Source organism: Polypterus senegalus, chromosome 1 (assembly GCF_016835505.1).
Source record: "Polypterus senegalus isolate Bchr_013 chromosome 1, ASM1683550v1, whole genome shotgun sequence".
In the NCBI taxonomy this organism is placed as follows: Eukaryota; Metazoa; Chordata; class Cladistia; order Polypteriformes; family Polypteridae; genus Polypterus; species Polypterus senegalus.
Window position 1 is genome coordinate 283,969,115 of NC_053154.1, and position 26,236 is coordinate 283,995,350.

The 26,236-nt window shown below is 34.2% G+C and overlaps 1 protein-coding gene across 2 annotated transcripts in view; it reads right to left on the reverse strand.

Moving 5' to 3' along the window:
• Nucleotides 1-26,236, reverse strand: part of vwa2 (von Willebrand factor A domain containing 2) — a 126,374-nt gene that overhangs the window by 8,276 nt on the left and 91,862 nt on the right. For both annotated transcript variants that reach the window (XM_039775912.1, XM_039775905.1), the window contains exons 3-11: nucleotides 22,025-22,099; nucleotides 19,244-19,377; nucleotides 14,661-14,770; nucleotides 12,043-12,237; nucleotides 10,447-10,580; nucleotides 9,526-9,658; nucleotides 5,946-6,001; nucleotides 5,256-5,363; nucleotides 2,027-2,605 (exon numbers count right to left, since the gene is read on the reverse strand). In XM_039775912.1, the coding sequence (XP_039631846.1) occupies nucleotides 2,027-2,605; nucleotides 5,256-5,363; nucleotides 5,946-6,001; nucleotides 9,526-9,658; nucleotides 10,447-10,580; nucleotides 12,043-12,237; nucleotides 14,661-14,770; nucleotides 19,244-19,377; nucleotides 22,025-22,099 (1,524 nt within the window). The remainder of the gene's footprint in view (nucleotides 1-2,026; nucleotides 2,606-5,255; nucleotides 5,364-5,945; nucleotides 6,002-9,525; nucleotides 9,659-10,446; nucleotides 10,581-12,042; nucleotides 12,238-14,660; nucleotides 14,771-19,243; nucleotides 19,378-22,024; nucleotides 22,100-26,236) is intronic.

The following is a 26,236-nucleotide window of genomic DNA, read 5'->3' on the forward strand; positions in this document are numbered from 1 at the left end:
CTGAATGGTGGAACGAACTACAGACAAGAGACTCACAGTACACTGAATTTCAGTTCAGTTCACTGATGATATATGTATGAGAGTTTGTAACATAGAATGGGATATAAAAGAAGGAAACTGTGGGAGATTAATCCAAAATTGAAATCAATTTTATTCAGTCATATTTCAATGTTCTCACAGTTTTATTGTGATGTGCACCATTCTAAGGTTCTCTTTGGACAATTGTTTTTTTTCCTATTTATTGTCAAAATTCAATAATGAGAATGATGATGATTATTATTATTATAATATGCGAATTACTTATTTTGTTGTTTGCTTTTTATATTGTTTGGTGTTTAAAGTTGTTACGTTGTTAAGATACTATTGTAGACTTTAAAGTAGAATATAGTTTGTTGTTGTTTTTGAAGTGAATGAGTCAGTGACTCAAAGATTCAAATCATTTTGGTGAACTGATGAAATGAATCGAATAACTATAAAGAATCGTTTTTCACATCACTAATATTTTTACTGAACTAAATATATCATCTGCTAAGTCACCAAATATACACTCACACTTTATATAATCTAAACACACAGTTCTATAAACAGGTCATCTCCTATCAAGAATATTAATTTGTTTCAAACCATGTACGTATTGCATACAAACCATGTAATGTATTACATATTACTTATCAGGTGATGAATGTGAGCATTTAGCAGGATTAGCAAGGGACACCTAGGACAGTAATGTCTATTCTGTTGCATTTTTAAAGAACATTGTGCTTTGTGGGCAACAGTAATTGATGTTAATGCTTCCAGTGTTCAGACTTTGAATCATGCATCAGGCCATTGTCTCGATGCAGTTTACACATTCTCTCCATGTCTGCTTAGGTTTTCCTTCAGTTACTCCAGTTTTTCTTCGTGTTAACATGTTCCCAAAGACATGCATGTTATATTACTTGGCTCAGTGTGTTGTATTTGATCTCAAATTAGATTAACAGGCTTTGAGAATGTTAAGGTAAGCTTGTTTCCTAACTAAAACTATAAATGTCAGTATAATGACCAAGTATAGAAACTTGTTTCATACATAATTGAGTTCTCACATTAATATTTCTTATTAAAAGTAAAACCAGAGTTTCCTGAACACTCATTGCGTAGCAGTATTCCACTGACTTTAGTACCTGTGAAAATCCAAATGTGGTCATCTATAATGACTGCAATTGCAATTTATGCCTGGAGGAAGGTCATCTTCTCATATTTTCTTTTATATTTCTTTGTATTTTCACATATTTCAGTGAATCTGTCTAAACACTGAACAGGACAGGAGTAACTCAGTTGCCATTAAAGAATATTGAGATCATAATTTGCTATTTTCATATATATTGTATATTTGTATAATACTAAAATGCCAAATCTGAACATGGCCATATTATGTAAGAAAGGTCAACAAATAATAAAAGATGTTTAATAATGTTTAATATTGTTTAAAATGTGGATATGTGGATATGAATACTATGTAAAAACAGCAATAAACCTTGGATGACCATTCATGTGTAAATGTTTCTAACACAAAGCAGTTTTCCATGATCTGGTGAGGAAAAAACTGAAAGGAATTTAAAATTCAAAAAACATTTCAATAAACTATACTATCAGAGATTAATGAGAAAATCTTTACAATAAGTAAACACTGTAAAAAGGCAATGGACCTCTTAACTGTTTATTTCTGCAAATGTTCAGCTATGGTAGATCCTCCATATAATAATCTTCAAGTTTCACTGTTTATGCTCTGACCCTTTTCTAAATCAATGCACGGCTACTCTCCTACATCACTTTCTATCAAACTGTATCAAAATGAACACAAAAACTATTTTGCCTGAAACGAAAACTCACTTTCATGACATTAATTAAAAAATACAATGTTAATTTATTCTGTCTTAGTTTTTAGTTTCAGTATTCTCAGAATGGGTGCAGATCAATTGAGAGTCACTGATAAATTTACAACAAAATACAAATAAAATACAAATTAAATTAAATTAATAAGGCTTACCTTGGCTATCAACACTGCAGATTTTGCTTCCCAGTTCTGGAAGTTTGTTGAAGAGATCTTGGGGATTTGAATAAGTAATTGTTCTCTGAGGATTTCCAGTTATTTCATTCAGATCAGCTTTAAGGAAGGTGCCGCCCAAAGCAATAAGAAAGTACTCCCGATCCCGAGCATACTTAGCAGCATCAGATACAGAATCCTGAGATTTGGAATCTGTCAAAAGGACTACCACCCTTGGTAAATCATCCTGAACATCTGCAAAAACTGGATTGCTCTTGAAACCAAACTGAGTCACATAACGAAGAGCTTTACCAGTTTTGGTTCCACCTCCAATAAATGACATGCTGTCTGCAACTTGCAGAAGTTCAGAAATGTTTCTGTATTCTCCGATTTTCATTTCTATTTGGACACTCTCGCTGTATTGAGCTAAACCCACATTAACTGGAGAATCTGAAGACAAGGCAGATTGAATGAAACGTTTTAAGAAGGATTTGAAACGAAGAAATCCCTCCAGAGTGACAGAAGATGAACTTTCTACCAGGAACAGTATATCAACACTGCAGGCAAGGCTCATCTTCAGTACTATAAAAGACAAAAGATACATCTGACAATAAACAAATTATTACAGAAATAAAGCAGGCAATGTAAACTTTCCACCATGATAGTATCCAACAAAAATGACATTTTACTTTCTAACCTCCAATAATTAGAGCACTGTGTTTAAGTCATTTTTTGTATTTCAAAGCCAAATGTAACCCTGCGGATGGATGGATACTTTATTAATCCCAAGGGGAAATTCACATAATCCAGCAGCAGTATACTGATACAAAGAAACAATATTAAATTAAATAGTGATAAAAATGAAAAAAATTAAAATAAAATTAATGTTAGCATTTACTCCCCCGGGTGGAATTGAAGAGTCGCATAGTGTGGGGGAGGAACGATCTCCTCAGTCTGTCAGTGGAGCAGGACAGTGACAAAAGTCTGTCACTGAAGCTACTCCTCTGTCTGGAGATGACACTGTTAAGTGGATGCAGTGGATTATTCATGATTGACAGGAGTTTGCTTAGTGCCCGTCGCTCTGCCACAGATGTTAAACTGTCCAACTTTAATCCTACAATAGGGCCTGCCTTCTTAACAAGTTTGTCCAGGCGTGAGGCGTCTTTCATCTTTATGCTGCCACCCCAGCACACCACCGCGTAGAAGAGGGCACTCGCCACAACCGTCTGGTAGAACATCTGCAGCATCTTACTGCAGATGTTGAAGGATGCCAACCATCTCAGAAAGTATAGTCTGCTCTGACCTTTCTTACATAGAGTATCAGTATTGGCAGTCCAGTCCAATTTGTCATCCAGCTGCACTCCCAGATATTTAAAGGTCTGCACCCTCTGCACACAGTCACCTCTGATGATCACAGGGTCCATGAGGGGCCTAGGCCTCCAAAAATCCACCACCAGCTCCTTGGTCTTGCTGGTGTTAAGGTGTAAGTGGTTTGAGTCGCACCATTTAACAAAGTCTTTGATTAACTTTCTGTACTCCTCCTCCTGCCCACTCCTGATGCAGCCCACAATAGCAGTGTCATCAGCGAACTTTTGCACGTGGCAGGACTCCGAGTCATATTGGAAGTCTGATGTATATAGATTGAACAGGACCGGAGAAAGTACAGTCCCCTGCGACGCCCTGTATTGCTGAACACAATGTCAGACCTGCAGTTCCCAAGACGCACATATTGAGGTCTGTCTGTAAGATAGTCCACAATCCATGCCACCAGGTGTGAGTCTACTCCCATCTCAGTCAGCTTGTCTCTAAGGAGCAGAGGTTGGATGGTGTTGAAGGCGCTAGAGAAGTCCAAAAACATAATTCTTACAGCACCACTGCCTCTTTCCAGGTGGGAGAGGGATCGGTGTAGCATATAGATGATGGCATCCTCCGCTCCCACCTTCTCCTGGTATGCGAACTGCAGAGGGTCGAGGGCGTGACGGACCTTTGGCCTCAGGTGGTGAAGCAGCAGCCGCTCCATGGTCTTCATCAGATGTGACGTCAGAGCAACAGGCCGGAAGTCATTCAGCTCACTAGGACATGATACCTTTGGGACAGGGGTGATACAAGATGTTTTCCAAAGCCTTGGGACTCTCCCCTGTTCCAGGCTCAGGTTGAAGATGTGCTGTAGAGGACTCCCCAGTTCCAACGCACATGCCTTCAGCAGTCGTGGCGATACACCATCTGGACCCGCTGCTTTGCTGGCACGAGGTCTTTTCAGCTCTCTGCTCACCTGGGCTGCTGTAATTATGGGTGGCTGCGTTTGTAACTTAGCAACTGCGGAATGGATGATGTCACTCGCCATACAGTTCGTTCTTTCATTTATTCTTTCTAGCTACCCATTTTACATTTTTTTCACAACCATTTTAAATCTTTCAAGGTCATAAGTCTTTAGTTCTTTCCAAAAAGCCTGGTGTCATTCTAACTTTAAAAGATACATATTTGGAAATGTATGAAACAGTTATTTGTATTATTGATAAAGTATTATTGTAAATGTGTTTTCAGGTGACTATAAGTTGGAAGGGGACATGGCAACTTCAAATTTATACAGAACAAGGTATAGTCTACAGAAAACCTCCATGGGTGCAAGGACACAGCACCTTCACTCATCAGTGTGGGAGGACATTAACTATTAAAGGGTAGTAGACCCTGTTTTCAACAATCATGTCAAAGAAACAGAAACTCCAGAGGCAGAGTATAAAAGACTAAATGACAGAAATGTAGCCAAACAATGTCCCAAACCAGGGAACCTGGTAATGCCAGAGAGGAATGACAACAATCCAGTGCTCTCCTGTCCTGACACCAAGGGGTAACACATGGCCTTGGCTGGGGTGAGTACAGCAGTGTTGTCAACACGAAAAATGCAGCTAAATAGATACTTTGGAGGAATGTAATAGCTTCTGACGTATACTAGAGACTGTGATGTAGTGAATGCCGGTACCTTAATGTATCCTTGTTGCTAGACTTAGTTTAACCAGGAAGGGGCTTTAATTCCTTCCCACCTAAACGCTTCATGTTTGATTACTTAGAACTTAATCCCTCCTTTGTATACTATCTAAACCAATAAAAGGATCTGATCAAATTTACTATAAGTATGAAATAACAGCAGATGGTACCAAATATTTTCCAAATTTTATGGTACTTGTTGTAATCCATATACATCAAATAATCACTTTAAAAAGGAATTTCATACCACAGTTGCTGTCGCCACCAAATCCCACTGGGCAGACACAACGATACTTTTCTAATCCTTCTGGAATACAAGTGCCTCCATTATGACAGGGCTGAGAGTCACAAGGATCTAAAAATGATGAAAAAAGAGCGTCTACAACAATTTTCCATTTCCCTTAAGGTTTTTAATATACCTTGTTATCAAGGTGCTTAAGAACCTATTGTTTACCCAAGAAAAGAAAAATTAAATTCCTATTCATAATAGAAATGCAACGTATAGTATGAGCATAATTAAAGAACATCATAACCACAAAGCAATGTATCTTCAAAAAAACAAAAAATTTGGCATTCCTGAATTGTTTGCAAGAGAATGTAAATACCATACACATTAATATTTCTAAGACACTCAAAGTACTTTGCAAGACAGAAAGTAACACACACTGTCATCCTAATAAGTGACTGAAATAATTCTTATGGAAAGCATTTGTTTCATGTTTACAAAGATAGGAAGACACAATACAATAAAACTTCAATTGAAGACATTGTATTACATTAAAACTGCTTAATTTAGTCTTTCAAGTAAAATTGTAACATCATCAGAGGAAATTCACCAGTCACAGCATAAAAAATGCAAAAGCTTTCATTTATAACCATTTTGTGTTGTCAGTTTTACTAAGGAAATAGAAATAATAGGGCTAAATCACAGGAATACCTGGACATATTGTTCTGTAACAGGTGCTCTGGTGTTTTCTGTAAACTCTGTTCCAACTATTAAAAAAGAAACAAATAAAATATATAGACTTCAGTGGTATTCTATTGGTTATAGCATTCTTCTCTTTTGCTGGTCTAATGTTATTCACATTGTATCCAGTGTATTATGTTTGAAGAAAAAATATTAACAATAAGACAAATATAATTCAAAGACTCACAATATGTCTAATTTTCTGAATGCATTTAAAAGTATTCAGACTCTTGACCAATTCTAATTTTACTGAATAACAAATCCGAAGATGAATTTATTTGTATCTGTGATACTTTTATTTGAAAGCTCTGAAAAATTAGTTTTCTTTTTTAAATGTAACATTGTTTTATATCAGAATAACAATCTTGGAAAAAATGCATATGCTGTTTGGTTAAATATTCAATATCTGCATAAGCCCTAAATTTAAACATGTAAAAAACAACTGCTTATTGAAAACACCATTGCCTTGTAACTGCTCTCTGCCAGTGAATTACTACAATAATTGCCTCATTCTCTGGTTAAAAACCCTGCAGTTGAGGGATTGGTTTTTAAGCTGTGAAATCTGAAGGACAGCTGTGAACATTTTGACTAAAAACATTCCAGATAAGTTAGGAAATATGCATAAATTAGGAAAAAGGTATAAAACAATATCCAATTGTCAGAATGTCTCTATGGGGACTACTTGTTCTGTCAACAGGAAGTGGAAGCTAACTTAATCCACCGAGATGCTCCATAGAAAAGCTGTTCTTTGAAATAAGAAGGAAGCTTGTGACAGGAGCCACAGAGAGCCAACAATCATACAAAGTTCAGTAACTGAGACTGGTATAAAGGTTCAGGAGCTCTGTGTACACATTATAGAGCTCTGTATGGAAGGGTGGCAGAAAAAAAAAAACATTCTACAAAAACAACCATATGAAAGCATGTTTGCAGAAAAGCACGAGAGTTACCCAGTGGGGTAAATATGTTATGAGTTTTAGATCTGCAGTTCAAGTGGAAGATTTTATGGTCAGAAGAGACTAAGAGCTTTCTTAGCTGCTGTTCAAGGAGATGTGTGTAGGGCAAATGTTAACACTGCTCATACCTCAAAAACACACTGAAGTGCAGTATGGCGGTGGTATCATTATTCTAAGGGGTTGCTTTCCATCAACAGGGACCCAGTTTCTTTTTCTTTATTCCTGAAACTATGGTGGCTTAAAGTACATTGACTGAAGAAGTTCAGGGCAGGAGTTTTAGGAAGATGCAACTATGATGCAACTATGCAAATATTCCAAAATCCAAAAAAAATTAAAATCTAAAATACATCTGGTTCCAGGCATTTCAGATTAGGGATGTTCAAACTGTATCATACAATTTCAGTAAAGGAGTTATTATACAATAAAGGTATATAAATAGTCATGGGTTTGAATATTTTATGTAAAGCACCATATATATTGCCGGTAATACATATTGCAGGGCTTTAACATGTTCTGATCCTTAAAACAAGTCCAGTCTAATATCCCTAAAAAGACTCAACAAGTACTTCACAAAAGAAAGTATATAATCATTCATATTAAAGTCCACAAAATATAATTTTGCCATAAACATAATAAAACTGGGAAATATAAGCAAATACTTAGTGTATAATTCAAACAATTAAAAAGGTTTCAATTAGACCGTGTGAAAAAACAGTGTACTGGGCAATTGATTAAATCAATCAATCTCTACTTTAAGCAGGACCAATATAATAAGAAAAACTTCAAATAATAGAATATGCATAGCATCTTGAAAATTGTACAACAGGTTGAGAGATTCAAGGTCCATTAAGTAAAAATGTATTTAAATTCTGATTTGCTTTTGAAGATCATAGATCAGCAAAGGCTTTTGTTTTTATCACTGGGTTACCATAAAATAAATCATACCTCTTAAATAATAACCCCCAGTACCCTCTATTAAAGAAATTAAAATACTATTTTGTTATACTAATTCTGGATATTGTTCAAATGAGGGCTACTGACTATAGGGTAAAGTAAATAAAAATTCTTCAGTTAAGATTGGAACGGATGCCTCCATCCCCCCACTAATTAAAAATGTCTTTGACTATACGTGCTGCTCATAGAAAATATATTTAGAAAAAATAAAACCTATAACTATATCTTTCCTTAAAGCAAAATGACAGTTTTGAGTAGATGAACAATAACAGTTGCATATGAATATAGAAAACAGCTGAACATTGCCAGCTGGTGAGGATGATAAAGAAGACAGAAACAAGGTACTATCACATTTACCTAAGATCTAAATATTAGTCTTACTGAATCAGCATGACACCAGCGTATCATTAAAAACACATATCACAACAATATCCAGCTTAAGAAAATAGGAAACCCGAGGTAATTTCTAAATATAAAGAATACTAAGAAGGTAATTCATGCATTTGTATCTATCTGTATTGACTACTGCAATCCATTATTCACAGGGAGTAACTTTTTGTATTTAAGATACTTCACCAACAAATGAGGAGGAGAGTTGGGACTTCAATTCAAAAACTCATTCCCATGAGGCTTTAGGTTTCCTGTTTTTGATGTTCACTGATAATTCCAGAAGTAACTATTTAACAACATTTTAACCAAAAAGCAAGTATTTTACATATTTCACGGATTAGTCTGGATGACTGATGTGTGATAACTGGATAACTGTCATGTGGATTATGTGGTGCAAGTAACATGAAATTTTCTTTTGTTTTCTTCATGGATTTTTTTTACATCGTTTTGTCGTTGCTGTTACTAATGGATTCAATTATGTCATAAATTTTTTTAACTCCACTGTGCATGATAAGTACATGGGTAAGTAACATATTTAAAAAACTAAATTTTAGGCAGTGTATTATTTTAATAATTGAAAACTGCTATGCAATAGAGCAGTGCTCTAGAGTACAGTTGCTTATGTTTATTTAACAAGGACAACACCAGCAGGTTAGATGAATTGCTGTGGTTTACTCAGCTGATTCAAAAAAGTTTTACCTAATCGCTCACAGTCTACTTCATTAGCTATTATAGGAATGTTTCCCTGTGAACAGAATATTGTTTTTAGTATTCCTTCAATACAACATTCAACAGTTAAACTATATTTGTTACAAGCAGAGCACATGTTTTATAAGGGTCACAGAACCCAAAGAAAATGATAACTTAAGGCAATGTTGTGGTATACAATCCAAAGCACTAGCCATTATACACTTTTTAAAATATTTAGTCTCGAAGAAATATAATGACAAGCCTTATTGCATATAATGACAAGCATGTTAACATTCAAACAGCAGCATAATTTTCTTATACCTAGTGAATTACTGAATAAATTAGTTGTACAACAGCATTCATTAATCCTACAAGCAAAACCAAAAGCAAAGATACCAATTCATGTGATGCTTATTTTATAAATATGAGTGTCTATTTTCTCAATGTTATATGGGTTGAAGGCACAATTTTAGACTACACATGGGTTTTTGAAGCACAAATGATAAAATACAGTACATATAGCAAAGGATGCATTTTTTAGTTATTATAGAACACATACTGACCTGTAATATGGGCATAATGATGTATATGGAGATGTTTTGCCTTGGGATCCTTTCCAGCACATGAAGTTCCCCTTAAACTCTTTCACTGTCTCCAAAGTTTTACGCTCACAGGGCCTGGACTCAATTTTGCACCCTTTAAGAAATTTAGATGAATTTATTTCACTGAATTATTTTTAAATTTAATATTATAAATCAGGGAAGTAAATATGCTTAGTTTTGTACTGTTTACTAAGGAATTCATGAGTTTCTGATCAGATGTACAAAAAGGACTTGTAATCGTTTTTTTTATTATTATTATTTTCTTGCTGTCTCAGATGGTGTAGTTTTTAAAGGTACATGCATGTGATCACTCTAGGTAGTGCGGTATTATCAGCAACAGTAATAAATGATATCAAATGACATGTTACTGTCTCAACCTGTAAGTATTATTTACTGGATCCACTTTAGTCTGATTGATGCTAACTCCCCACATTCCCAAAATGTTTACTCAAATGTTTCAATCCTGTCAAGAAATGGTCTTTTCCAAAGCAATACCTGTGAGTTATCTGTAAAAACAGTATAAAAGTAATAGTGCAAAATTATTTTTTCTTATACTTGCACAGGGACAGTATTGCTTGTGTGCAACACAATGAGCAAAAAAAAACAAAACAGGTTAAATTAGGCAAAAGAACACAGACATTAGACAGTAAATAAATTAAAAACTGATCATTTCAAGCAGTAATACCCATTTACAACATTAGTAATGTCTTGGCTATATCTTTAAATCAAATTAATGGTTCCTTGATAAAAAAACATGAATTTCACTAAAAACATGAAACTTTCTGTGTGATCTTAAACTTGATTGTCAGTGCATGTTTCAAAATTATAATTACACATACTGTACTTTTATATAATACTATAAGAAAATATCAATTCTCCTACCAGGGGGTATTGCCGAACAGACTGTAGAAGAGGTGAGAGTGGTGTAAAGACCATTCACAGCATCATCAAAACGTTCAGCAAACAAAACATGTTGGTCTGAAGGTTTACTGGCAAGTGTGTGAAGCTCCTCCCATCTATAATATCAGTTATACCAAAGAATTATTTCAGACAAAGGTTTGCTTAGAATACACATAGCAAATAGTGTACCACTAGCACAGTTAGTTTCATTATGCAAATTTATAAGTACTGCACAAACAAATAAAATGTAAAAAAAAAATGAATTGATGCTAAATGGCACATTCAGTTGTTTGCATAAGCAGCACAGTGAGGATTAATGCAAAGAGAATTACTTCATTTCTGTTGTGGTTTCTCCCTTATTACTTACTTAAGTTCAATCTAGTTCAATTTAAGTTATTCTTAAAAGGATATGTACAAGTTATTCTTAAAAAGGATATGTACATCTATACACTTAGTATGCTATACACTAATTACTTGTATATAGTGTACTATACCATAATTTCACAATAGATACAGAATATAATTATAGCATAGTTAAAAACCGCATGCAACAAAAATACAAATAATAATCTGAAAATAAAATTAACACTTGTACAAATGATATGCTGTATATGCAGTAAAGAAACATTACTTACTCAGATAATAAACATACATATGAAGGCACAGACATAAGTAGTCTACAGTGCCACTTCAGCATGCTCGACAAAATTAGGGGAAGCATATCGACCCTGTATGTTAAACATGGTGACTTTCCTTCTTATTACCTTACTAAATCTTACAGTACATCTGTTCTAACACTACAACTTGCAAGTGAAATAGATGCCTGCTTTGCCAGTTTCAAATTCAATGCGAAATTTGAAAATTCTATTAGTCAACTTCATTGATGTATATTACAGCATAATATTTAATTTTTTAAATCTTCAGTCAATTGGTGTCAATGCCAATATTGATATAATTAATTAACAAAACTTTGGCATTATATTGTGCCAATATGAAGTTGGTGTTCATTTCACAGAACTGGAATATTCTGGGCATTAATAGAATATTTTTCTGCCAGTAGCGCATTTTTGTGGAACTAATTGTGTGATAGCTGCACAAAGTTCTAGATAGACAGACGAAACTTAAGTTCTGTAGGTTTACCAACCCATCCTGTTAACATCGCTGAAGATATGTTTCTTTCCAGCATTAGAGGGCTACAACCGTAAGAGAAGGTTAGTTTAGATCATTTTGCTCTTGGCTAAAACAGACACAGAAAGAGAAAATATGTTATACTGCACCAGTTTTCAGCTCTCTGGGAAAACAGAAGGGCTGAGAAGTGTGAAAAAATTAAATTATATGCTACAAAAGCATAAGCTGCATACTTCTACATGTTAAATAAATATGTATTTACTGTAAAGAGTTTTCAGCCTATAAAAAAGTTAAAATGAATACCAGCTGGCATATGAACATACAGAACTTATATTCTATAAGGTGAAGCCTAGGTAGTTCACTAGAGAACGTTTTTTTAAGTGAAGAAGAGAATGTATGAAAATTGTCAAACAAAAACTAACATAAAATATTATGAAAAATGTGCATAACCTTGGATACTTTATTCCAACTGCAAATATTGTAATTCTCTTCTCTTTTAGATGATCAGCTGGTATCTGGACTGGTCCTTGAGATTTGCCATCACTAAAAATAATAAGAATCTTAGGAACTGTGGAGTTTCTTCCACCTGGGAATCCCTTACGCATAACATACTTCAAAGCCAGACCTGTCTGGGTGCTCCCACCCCTGAAAAGATTAGAAAAGAAAGGATTTAGCTACCTATCTTTATCCAACACAGAGACACCATTATATCACATCGATATAAATAGATCTAGTTAGATAAAACATTAACTTATATAAATAAAGCAGAGGAAATGTCATAAAAAATAGAACATGAGACCAACTGTTATTAAATTATTATTAAACAATTACCAAAAATGAGAAATAAGGGTAACTAGAATCTATTAGGAATATAGAAGGCCATAAACAGAACTAAAAAATAACCTAATATCTGATGTATAATAAAGAAAACTGAAGTTTGTAGCAATTGTTAATACCTACACACTGAAAAAATCAGAAATCATTTCAAACATACTGTAAATAAATGTAATTACTATATTTTCATAATATCAACCAAAAGGAGTACATATTATGCAAAGTTTTGTTGAATGATGACACAGTAAAAATATCAATAGAGCATCAAATTAAGACAAAAATAATATTTCCAAAATGAAAGCATATAACAAAAATATATGAAACAAATGGCTTAAATAGTAAAGTATTTAACAGATCAACAAGTATACTTGTTGCTTTAGTAAAAAACACTCCATCTGGACTTTATGATTGTACTATCCATCCATCCATTATCCAACCCCCTATATCCTAACTACAGGGTCACGGGGGTCTGCTGGAGCCAATCCCAGCCAACACAGGGTGCAAGGCAGGAAACAAACCCCAGGCAGGGTGCCAGCCCACCGCAGGGCATGCACACACACACCAAGGACAATTTAGATTCACCAATGCACCTAATCTGCATGTCTTTGGACTGTGGGAGGAAACCGGAGTACCTGGAGGAAACCCACACAGACACGGGGAGAACAAGCAAACTCCACACAGGGAGGACCCGGGAAGTGAACCCGGGTCTCCTAACTGTGAGGCAGCAGCACTACCCACTGCGCCACCGTGCCGCCCTGATTGTACTACTATAAAGAAATTAAACATTTTTGCAAAAAGAGAACAAACTGTTAACAGAACTGTTGACTGACTTTATAGCAATAACAAACTTTCAAAATACTTTGCTTTAAGTTAGTCTACAGAACACTTAAAAATCTGCTAATCTAATTAAGTTAAATATCACAGCTTTCACTTAAAAATTAAGGTGTGTTAAAATTAATGCAAGATTTATCTAATTACTTTGTAAAACTGCAAAATAACAATACAATACAAAAATAAACTAAATGACTGAGTAATAAACAGTTATCATATATGATGACACTACTGCATTAAAAAGTAGACAAAAATAAGATTATAAGATCAAAATATTTATCAAGATAACATTAAGGGACACATTTATTTTTTAGATTACATTAAAATGCTTTAAATAACCTATGAACTGGGTTCACTAGATTTAAAATAAAAATAATGTAGTGGCAAGATGCTAAAATGGCAAAGGACGGCAGGTATCAGGCTCTACAAGTCTGATGTCAAAAATAACATAGTACAACTGTAGAGCACCTTCAAGTGCCACTGTGGGTAAACAGCCACCAGAGAGAAATACCTGATGTGCCAACAGAATGTTCTAGAAGCAATTATCCCAAAAATACCGATCTATCAGGTAGATTATAGTGGAAGGTCAGAATGTCCGAAAAGATCTTTCAAGCAATTGGGGGCAGCAGAAATTTACCACAAGAAACAGATGGAGGTCTGCCACAAGATATGTAAAGCAGTACATACTACAGCTGTCAAGAGTTCCTGGCATTTTAACTATGAACTCATGAGCACATGAATTAGTTCGGACTCTCAAAGAAAGCTAAAGGATGATGAGTCTCAGGAATTTCAGAGAGTTTCCCTTACTTAGACAATGATTCTGGAGATGGCTTGGAAGTAATTTAATAGTTGGGTTTAAACACTACTGCTTGACATGGCATAGTGCGATCAGTGTCAGTAGGTGAGCTGGGCCAAGTTCTCGAATGGCCTAAAGATAGTATAGTCACAGACAGAGAGAATAAGGCAGAGAAGCAAGTTGTGAGAGAGACAAAGATAGAAAATATGGGAAGTGGGCAAAAGAGCAGAGTTGTGCTCAAGATTGTGTTTTCAGGCAACCTTAAAGCCACCATATGTGACCGACCATTCTGTATTTCACAAAAGGCACTGGAATTCAGTCTGAGGACAAAAAAAATGCCCTGTAAAAAATAAAAAATATTACTTATAACAAGTTGCAAGGGAATTTATAGTAGTAAACATCTGATGAGCCAGTTTATCTTACTGTCATCGTGAATTGTCAAATCAATGCACTTAAATGTGCAATGTACAACTTAGCTTACAAATAAAAATACATACTTTTTGTGGATCTGATATTAAAAAACCTGTTGAAATAACTAATGTGTGTTTCTCTCAGAACACTCAAATGTACAATTTAGAATTTGTATTACAGAATTAAATGGACATACATAAATGCAACTTTCTTTATCCGTTCCTTCACTTCCTCTTTGGTTGGACTGGAATCCAAGCTAAACTCAAGTCTTGGTGAAGAGCTGTACTGAATTATTCCAACTCGTACCTTTTGATGATAGGAAGAGACATTACATTAGAACAACAACACACTTAGAGGTGAGTGATATGAAGATTAATTTACAATAATCTACAGCAATATTAAATTTCACCTTTACGGTATTATTTACGCCTACCATTTGTATTGAATAAATCTTTCTGCAGTTAAATTAGTGGTACACCAACCATCAATCTCATATAAACAATAACTTCTTTATTTATGTCCACCTTATCTTGTGATTAGTGCTATAAACAAGGAATTTAGATTAACTAGATTAAAAAGGGTTTGATGGACCTTACTCCTCAGGTTATGTTTCAAGTACTCTCAACTTCATCATATTTACCAGCACAAAAGTAACTTTCACCTTTAATCAGGGGATAATTTTAGACCAAATTTCAAGTAAAACTTCTTACCGGCATATATTAAGGGCTGGAAAAAAATGAATGAATTTGAACTTGAGTAACATAAGCAGATTGCCTTATTCAAAGATTGAGATAAAACTAGATCATAGTGAAAACTGCTGTAGAATAAAAATACCCAACTTTAAGGTTGCAGTGTAGATGTCTAAAATGTCCCATTGATGCTGAATACTGAAATATTATTTACATAGTATTTCATACATATTCCCAAGGCATTTAAACTTAAATCTAAAAAAGTTACTGGATGCTAAAACGTGATTTCAAAAGAATTTCAAAATGTGCTATCCATACAGGTCACTGAGACAGATATTTGCAAACAAATACTTGAATAGGAGGGGTTATTTAAAGAAGATAAGTAGCAATCCATAGCTTCATCTCGTGCTCTGTTCAAGTTAAATGTAATTAATATTTGATTCAAAACAATTTTTTAAATTTTGAGTTAAAGAAATTAGTTTTAATGGTGATATTAATTATGATACTTGTAGTTTTGCTACAAACAGAAATATATTTAAATTAATTTTCTTCCTAGCTGACACTTTTATCCAAAGTACTGGAAGCTTCTGTGACTTGCTCAGGGATACGGAATTAGTTACTTGTAAGGACTGAAGTAAGAATTTTATGGTTTACATTGTAAACACTGGCCCATAGAGAATACTAACTGCCATTCAAATTTGTAACACAGATATCTGGAAGTAAAACAGCAAACTTGCAAATCTCAGCTTGAATTTTTGTAGGTAAAAAGAGACAATTACATAAAAAATAATCTTTACATATACAGTAGATAGATAGATAGATAGATAGATAGATAGATACCTTTAAAGAGGATTCAAAAAAAGACATAGAATATAAAACAAATCAGCAATAAGCAGTAATTACCCAAACAAGCTTAGTTAAATTCTGCTGCCTGCAGGTTAATGGAATGTATTTTCTACTAATTATCTTCTGACTATTATTTTCACATTTTTCCCAGTTTCTACTTTAAAAGTAGGTGGAGCTCAGAGTATCAGAGTTTTTCAATGATTAGTCCTGTGGTGCTTTTTATTAGTCCTTATAGAAACAGTGATGTCTTTGAATAACTGAAATATGTGCCTTTTTCATTTGTAATCTTGATTACTTTAATTATCTCTCTTTAACAAATTTCTTTACCACCACACTTGCATTGACGTCTTGTCAGAAACAGAATAGTCTAGAAATCTTTGATATTATGTTAAAAAGTTGAAAACTTGGAATCAGTTCAGGGTTGTTTTGGTGAACTGTTCTTCTGATATGATAATATGAATCTTAAATATGACTGCTATTTTAAATTGTGCCACAGCCCATTTATTCTAAATGCTAAATTTCATTATTTATTTTATTGATTATTCCAAATAGGGGTCACATTGGTAATAGGGATGTGTGTGTCAGAAGCATCACATGCATGGCAGGAACCTTGATGCAGCATCAGTCCATCTCATGAACATTTCATTTGTAGAGGGCCAATTCAGAGCTACCTACTGTATCACCTTAAACTGCACATCTCTGGGATGTGTAAGAAAACCAGAATACTAAATGGAAAAGTGTTCATATTTCATATAGATAAAATATGAGAATTCTATTTAACTGACTTATAAGTAATTGCTGTTGCATATTCTCCTAATCTTCTGAAACTTAAAATAATGCAAATAATAATAGCTGACCTGTGAGGGTTATACAGTATGTTTAATAAATCTCTCCGTTTCCTATAAATGTGGAAAACATATAATACTCCTTTTGAACAATAAAAGAATGTTATCTTGAGACAATCTTTATACACCATATCTTGTGGAATGTAACCAATATACTATCATATCAAATAATGAAATAAACCATACAATTTCCAGTTTTGTGAAGAACAGAAGGAATGTTGTGTTTGATAACAGTTTTTGGGTAAGGGCATCTGTATAAGAAGAGTATTATTAAGGGAAAAATATCATATATCTAAAAAAATTTTTTAAAAAAGTGTATCTTTGTAAGAGTTTGGCTCTTTTAATACACTACAATTTATATCCATCAAGTTAATATTAGTTTTCTTATAATATATATTATGAATACAGCATAGTTTTTTTAACAATAAAAAAATCACCTGGGCATTAAAAATACAGTGAATTCAGAAAGTATTCAGACCTCTTTAATTTTTTCCACATTTTGCTATGGTGCAGCCTTAAAGCAAAAATAGGATTTAATGATTTTTTTTTTTTGCAAAAATACTGTTACTAAAAAGCTGAAATATCACAATGACAAACTTTTCAGACCCTTTACTTAGTTGAAGCACCTTTGGCAATGATTCTAGCCTGTAGCTTTTGTGGGCATAAAGAAACAAGCTTCATAAATCTGGATTTGGAGATTTTCTGCCACTCTTCTCTGTAGATCCTCTCAAGCTCTGACAGGATCCATGGAGACTGTCAGTGGACAGCTCTTTTCAGGTAACTCCAGAGATGTTTAATTGAAGTAAAGTCTGGACTTGGGCTGGAGAACTTAAGGACATTTCCAGAGATGTCCCTAAGCCAGCCCTGCGTTGCCTTTGCTTTAAACTTAGGGTCATTGTCCTGTTGGCAGGTGGACCTTTGGTCCAGTCTGAGGTCCAGAGCACACTGGAGCAGGTTTTCATTAAGGATACATCTGTACTTTGTTATATTCAGCTTTCCTTTGACACTATTTAGTCTCCCAGTCCCAGCCACTGAAAAAGAACCCCACAGCATGATGCTGCCAAATGTCACCACTAGAATGGAATTAGATGAAGGGCAATGTGTGCCCTGACACTAATCTTGCATCAGACCAGAGAATCTTGTTTTACACAGTCTAAGAGTCCTTTAGGTGTCTTTTTTGAAAACTCCAAGCAGGCTTCCATGCATCTTTTACTGAGGAGAGGCTACTGTCTCTCCATTCTTCATAAAGCCCAGATCATAGGAGTATTACAGTGATGGTTGTCCTACTGAAAATTGCACCCATCTTAACAGAAGGTTTCTGAAGCTAAGCCAGAGTGATCATCTGATTATTGGTCACCTTTCTTACCATGATCCTTCTTCTACTATTGCTCAATTTAGCCAGGGGGCCAGTTCTAGGAAGAGTCATTGTTATTTTAAATGTCTTCCATTTAAGAACTATGGATTCCACTGTGCTCTTGGATACCTTGAATGCTACAGGAATTTAGACTCTAAACAAGGTGCATAAACAACTCAAAGATAAATCAATAAAATGGGATGCACCTTCACCAAATTACAAATGGCATTGCAAAGGATTTTTATATTTGTTTTAATGTGATATCTATTTTTTTTTTACTTTTAAGAAATTTGCTAAAAGTTCTAAAATCCTGTTTTTGCTTTTTTATTTTGGGGTTATTGAGTGCTGCTTGATGTGGTTTTTTGTGTGAATTTAAATGATTTTAGCACCAAGCTGCAGTATACCAAAATGTGAAAAAAGTGAAGGGGTCTGAATATTTTATAACTCCACTGTATTTCTGGTCATATTCATTGCCCATTAAACACATGATAAAAGGAAAGAGGAAACAGAAAAATAGCATGAAACTATTAATGTCCAAAATATCTTATGTAGCGCATTGCAGAAAAAGACATTAGCAAAAACTGTGAAGACTATAAGAGGTCCATTGCAAATATGACTACAAAAAACAATATTAGCCAAAATAGGAAGATGAATACGACATTTGTTTTTGTCAGACTAAACTAGATGATTATGCAAATATTTTCATGCTTTCACAGCAAAAATATTTATATACACTGTAACTAGAACTACTGCAAATACTACATTAATTTAAAATAAAGTACATTTTTTCACCAACTTTACAAATAAATAGCAATATATACATTTTTTGGAATATCCCCTTTATAAAAGACTGCATTAATAACATTTTTTTATTAGATTCATGCCCTTTATTTACTTATAATCCTACTTTCATAGCAGACGTTTACAGTGTATTTAGTAACAAAAGGTAATTTGTGTACTACAGAAAAAAAGTTCATAGAAATCGTTAAAAATAAGCAGCTGTAATTTTACATACAGTAGCAGCAAGAAGAGATCTAATGCTCACCCTTTCAGGACTAATATCCAGTGCTTCACACAGCTTGACAGCAAAGTGCTTGGATCGCTCAAATGATCCTTTCCCAATACTGTAGGACCCATCAAGCAGGAGCAGCACATCAACAGAGGCAGAACACTGCATCACTATAAAACACAATCCTTACAACTTTACAAACTAATATTGGATTCTTTATGTTAAGAATACAGAGAAACCACAATATACTGCTTCAAGTAAACACATGAAAAAGACAAGCTTGTCACTAGTGTATAATTACAATATCTGTATTCCTGTGCTAATCTTTATTACTTGAAATAATACTAAAATACTGTATGTTTACATTCAATTTAAATGAGACATTTTATCAATGATAAGGCAAAAGGTGATAAAAACAGATTTGTTTTTAGAAACATTATAAGAAGATAAATATAACCATTTCTTTTGATGGCTTTAAATATATTTCACAGTTCAACAGAGTAAGGTAGTATTTCAGTGTTGTTTTTTGTTACATCTGTGCAGATTTCAAAACTGCAATATGCTCTGCCAAAGCTATTTAGAAAAGTATCACATAAAAGACAAGATGCTGTCACTAAAACATGTAAGAAGTTTTTCAGAGTTTATAAGTCAGAGGTCAGTCTATTCACAAAACCTGGACAGGAAGCCAGTCCATTGGTGGTCTTTTAGAATTCACTTTTACAAATTAGCTTTAATTCAGCATAAAGACATGCACCAGTTTCAATACAAGAAGAAATAAAGATTGGGGTAGGTGATGGGGCAAAAAAACAACACTCCACTATTATTTTGGGAAGAGCTACTTTTATGAGTACACCCAGTATCTACAGCAGAAAAACATTAATAAACTGGTTAGAAAACTAGCAGATGGGGGTTATTCATGAGTTTAATTCCAAAATATCTTTAGTATCTGAAACATGAACATTTATGGTTAAATAATTATAGCATTTTCCTAATTAATTTTAATTATTATTGAGTAATGAAAATCTTGAGTGGGAGGGAAGTACTGGTCTCAGAAAATAGCTGAGATGTCATGCTTCAATTATTTTGAGACTTTGGCACACTGATTATAAAGCAGTGGCACATGGACTATCAACTAATTGGACTCTTTATTATGTACTGAGATTTGGTGTACCATTTGATTTCAGAACAGCCTAATGGGCCCTCGGAACAACTGATCTATGCTTTCAGAAACTTTTGTCAGATGAATTAAGATCTGGCAACTAGAAAGGTTTCTGCATTAAGCTGAAATGACTACTATGTACCCAAAGCTACTGGAAAACAAATTGACAGCACAAGTCATTACCCATCTATCTACTATTGAACATACTTAATCAAGTTCAAGGTCAGAGAGACAAGATATTATTTCAGAAGTATGAACTGACTATCATGATCATAAAGCCATTTCACGGCTTTTATAACTTTGATGCATAAAGCATTACCACCTATCTAATATTGGACATACAGTACATAATCCAGTTGAATGTCAGAGAGGCAGAAGTCTATCCCAGAAGAACTGGGTACAAAGCAGAAATCAGTCCTTGACAAGGAGGCAAACTATTATTCTGCTAGAAGAGGTCATTAACTGATGTGTATACTGTTCACATGAAGGAATACACATAATTAGCAAAGATCTTGAGATATCACATGTCATTAAGACGTTGCTCTATTCATATCAGATCCTACAATGTGTACCATGAAAATATATTTGATACTATTATTTGAGTACTGCCTGACTAAATTGCTGACATCCAGAAGGCTGGCTCCAAAACTCTTGGAGTTTCCACAGTACACCAGTATAATTCAGAAGCAGCCAGAATTAATCAGATCAAGTAATAATATTCAATTTTTCCAGAATCCACCATTAGAGTTCATCAGATTACTAAAACTATGCTTTCTATCATTTTTTAAGTGGGCTGGTTTGCCAGCAGTCACACCACAAGATACAACTGGTAACTTCCCCTAATATGCCTCTTTTCTGTATTACTGTTATATTAAAATGCTAGTTACCGGTAGCTAGTTGTAGCTTATATAATGCTCTGCATCTATCTTTATTGGCTAATTTTATCAACAGATCTTAATGATCAAGAGACTGCCCAGTGTTTTCCATGATGGCCTATTCTTGATACATGCTCAATACCAGCACTTTTACGGTTCCTATTACACTCAAGCCACATCATGTGACAATCACTTCCCTGCAAATATTGAAAGCCAATTGAATTTTTAGTCGTGATCATTTACCATTTAAGTATTACACACATATGATTGATCCCAACATATTTTAGCAGATTTGCCTGCTGATATAATACTATCATTGACTGCACAACTGATTAAGTAAGAAGGCCAGTTGTAAGTTTCCACTTACATTATTCAAAGCTGGAAGTGTTTTTTCTGAAGAGAACCTGTTGCATTAGCAGTGACAAAATCACTGGTTGAAATTCTATCAGTAGCTAAATAGGATGAGCGTGTTGTTTGGCATTCCTGTCAATATACATGTTAATGCATTTCTGGAAGTTTTGCAGCTGTGTATGTAAAGTAGCATTTAAGGATAGTGACCATTATAAGAGAAACTTAAAAAATAAATTCAATGAATAATTAAAAACAAATATCAGAAATATATTAAAAACTGACAAGGACCCTAAAATCATGTATTACTTTTACATTTTAGAGTACAATTTGGCAAGTATATTAACTATGTAGTAGGTAAGCAAATCAATGAAAAAATTTAATTCAAAATCTAGCGAGCCTATTAGGAAAGCACATATTTTTATAGGTACTCACATTCTCCAGCAGCACTAATCTTCACAGTGGTCTCATTATCCACCTGAAGCTCCAATAATGATTCTGATAGAAATACTGTGAAATAATGGTATAAGAGGAAATACATTAAAACTTTTCCCCTAAACCTCAGACATTTATAAGCATTTAAATGAATACATTTTCTTCAGAATGTAATACTTGAATGCAAGCATTGAATACTAGGACTAAAACATATTAATTACAGCATTTTAATCTACTGAACTGTCATTATTTTGTCACACTCAACTCCTCCAAAAAACTTTTATTCAAAAACTATAAATATATATGAAATATTGATGTCTGTCTGTATTTTCCATTTACTAATCTATACCTTTGACCACTCTGAACCAAATTTTGAATAGTTGCTCTCACACCAGTGCCACCTGCTGGCTGAGAGCAAGTGAAATATATGCACATACTGAAGCCAGGCTAGCAGACAAAATGACCAGAGCTTCACATTACTCACCCAGGCAACACCAAATGGTGCTTCTACCTACTGCAATATAAAAAGGAGTATAATGCATTTTTTCAGGATGATGTTGGGTGAGGCTTGATCAAGAGTGGAAATGTGTAACACGTGGGAAAATCAAGGCTTGTTGTCTCACTCCTGCTTTGTCAACTTTTCTTCACAATTTCAGCACTACAAATTGTCCTCCTTAAACTAAGAGGACGAGTTAGACGTGACAGCATCCATGGTCAAAACCCAACAAAGTAGCTACCACAATTCTGGAATTCAAGTGGATTTGAAAAAAACTAATTTTTGAAAGCAGCATACTGCTTCAATCTAACGTAATATAAAACTTAGTATCTTTCATTTTTGTAGGGGGGTGTTGGGTGAGGCTTGATTGAAAGTGGAAATGCAGCTTAAAACAAAAGGAAAATCATAGGGTTGTTATTAAATTCCTGCTTTGTTAGGTTTTATTCATATTTTAAGCATTACAAACTGTTCACCTTGAACAAAGAGGACAAGTCGGACATAACAGCATTTATGGCTACAACCCAGCAAAGAGTTACCGCAATTCTGGAATTTAAAAAGGCTCAAACTCTTGACTCATTCTCAAGTAGAGACACTGATAGAGAAGCAGTGTAGGATAATGGATGGAACAAATAGCAATAACAACAGAGCCAACATTTAAACACATAAAGCTTTGCTTTCTTTCCTTAACCCATTCTACAAATATACCTGGGCAACGCTGGGTATTTTAGCTAGTATTTATATAATTAAAGGACCTTTGCTTAGCTGTGTTTCTCCATCTTTTTGACACCTAAACAATATGGCTCCTTACAAAGAGCACTTGATATAAGTAGCAATTTTGAAAAAGTAAAAATATACAATGTGGTATTGTGTTGTCCACAAACTTGCTCAAACACTGTAAAAAAAAAGCCAGTTTATACTTATTCTCAATTGATGTAATGTGAGTGTCTTAAATTCTAGCAAAAATTGAAATTTGGGTTTAGCTCATTTTTACCTTTACACAGCAGTTTTAAGCCATATTGCTATTTTTCCGGTCTACCTGTATTGTGCACTTTGGTTGATGATTGACACACTTTTTCTGTACAGTGAAAAGTTTTCTATCCTAGAACATGAAAAAACAAACAAAATGCTAAAATGTCTCCCTCCACTTGTACAGAAAAAATATGCTAAATATATTGCTATTCTGCTTGGAAACAGGCAGTGTGGCATAACTCCTATTAAATAAGCAATATATCATGTATTGCTACTACTGTAGTGTGTGCTATACAGGCTGAGCATCTCTAATCCAAAATGCCTGGGACCAGAGGGAATTCAGATATTTGCATAAATGTAAATTGATATCTTGAGGACGCACATGATCAAGTAAGGAAATGTCGCCAAAGCAACTAAAAGATGACACACACGCATAATAAATTGTACCATCAAGCCATTACTATAATGTGTATTGATATGAAAAACATATTAAACATCAAAACTGAAAAAAAAAATATTTCCACTTTATTCACTATATACAATTTCTTGTAGGAATTCGTCATATTTCGCATACCCCAACATACTCTCTAGAGAGTATTTGTATAGCGCCCCTGTAGCAATTAAGGGCCTTGCTCAAGGGCACAATGGAGTAGCATTCCTTATGTCACTGCCAGGATTTGAACCAGCAACCTTCGAATTACCAGCCCAGATCCTTTAGCCAGAGATCCACCACTCTGCCCAAAGTGATGTACAGACTCCATTTTTGTTCCCTTTTAAGAAGACCAATGTTTAATATTTGCATTGAAGAACTTAGTTTTTTTTATCAGTTTAAATCAGCTACCAGTTGTGACTTTTCCAGGACCTAGCCGCCAAGTCAACAATATTTCAAAAAAGCTTCACTCCATCATGCCACTGTGCTGGAACCTATTAACTAACCACATTGTATGGTGTATATTGTGCATACATTAAACATAACATGTTTTTGCCAACATAAGATCATTTACAGCACTGTCCAGTTTTCTTAACTTAATCTGCGCAATTTACTGCACTGATACTGCAATAATTCACCTAATGAGAGTGAAGCTGCTTCTTTTAACCATAGGCAATGACATTCCATTAACAAAATAGTTATCTGCGATGTCAAACATATGTTTTGAAGCACATTCATATATCCTTATATATAATTTAATACGATCTGTATGTATGGTGTTCTTGAGGTAAGGTGTAACTTGATGAAGGGGCCTTAGCTGCCTCGAAAGCTTGCATTTGTAATCTATTTAGTTAGCCAATAAAAGGTGTCATTTCACCCTACTTTCTCCTCTAATGAAAAATTATGTGCAAGTGCTCAATATGCAATTATGAAAAAAATAAATAAATAAAATGATGAGTTTTCACAAAACATATATAATTTTGTCCTGTTCACATATTTTTCCAGAGTAGTAAAGAAAATGTATTTCAAGTGCAACTGATAGAGTTTAATGCACAATGCTACTAAAGTTTTGTTTACTTTGAAATCCTATTACTTCCACTTCCATTGTACTCACTCACTCACTTTGTTATTGTGTTTATAAGAACTAATTATGAACGCTTTGAAATAATTTCAGTTTTTTTTTTGTCTGGAACTTCTTGACTCATCAGCATGAGAAATCCCCACATATGATATACCATTCAGCTCATTTTGATATATAGTAATTCAAGATTTCAAGGTTTTTGGGATTCCCTCCTATTTTTTCCCTCTGGACCTTAAACCCCTTCATTTTAAGCCCATTTTTGGGCCACATTTTGTGCAGGCAATTACACTATTTTGATCAGTGTTAGTTTTGACAATACAATTTGATTTAGTTTTGTCTTAGTCTTCTGACTAAACAGCATTTTAGCTTTAGTCATATTTTAGTCATTTAATTATTGTTAGTTATAGTTGGCAAAAATAAATAAATTTTAGTTGAATAAAAGTAAAAGTAAATTAGTCAGTCAAAGTAAGATATCTTATTTCACATATGAATATGTAAAGAATATACTGTACCTGTAAACTATTATACAAACATGCACACTAATGAGACAAATGACATGCAGTGATCATTGAACATAAAACGAAGAGTAAGTATAGAAAGGATTTATTCCAAAAGATCTTGGTCAGATAATGGCAGCTCTCTTCTGTCATCACAGTTTACTGGCTCTCAAAATGTCTAAGTTATGCTGCTATAAGATTTTACCAAAAAATATAAGCAACATAAGTGCTTTTACTATTTTCTTCACATTTTAGGGGTAATGCTAATAAATATTAGTTTGCCCTCAAAAAGAAAACAAATAACACAAATTTAGTTTTTGAATATTCATATTCAGCAGTGAAGCATTGCTGTTTCACTGCACTGTACATATTGTATTAATTGGGAGACACACTTAAAGCACTGAAATCCTAAATACATTTTACGTTAGCATTAACAAATGAAGCAGCACATTTTATCAATGATTGTGACAAGCCATACAGCCACTTCGTTTTAAACTTGCCTCGATTTTTAATTGCTACGACTGTTATGGGCACAGTGGCAGTGACGACATGTGTAAGTGGAAGCATGCGAGGTGGTTTCACCCGCAACCCTAAACTGTATCTATCAATTACAAAATGGATGAATGTGCGGACGAACGTTTAGATCTGCTCATTACAATCAAGGAACGCTTCCATACCTTTATTAGGACTGTGTAGGACAATATATTAAAAGCAATCAATCCCCTGTCATTTCATCTGC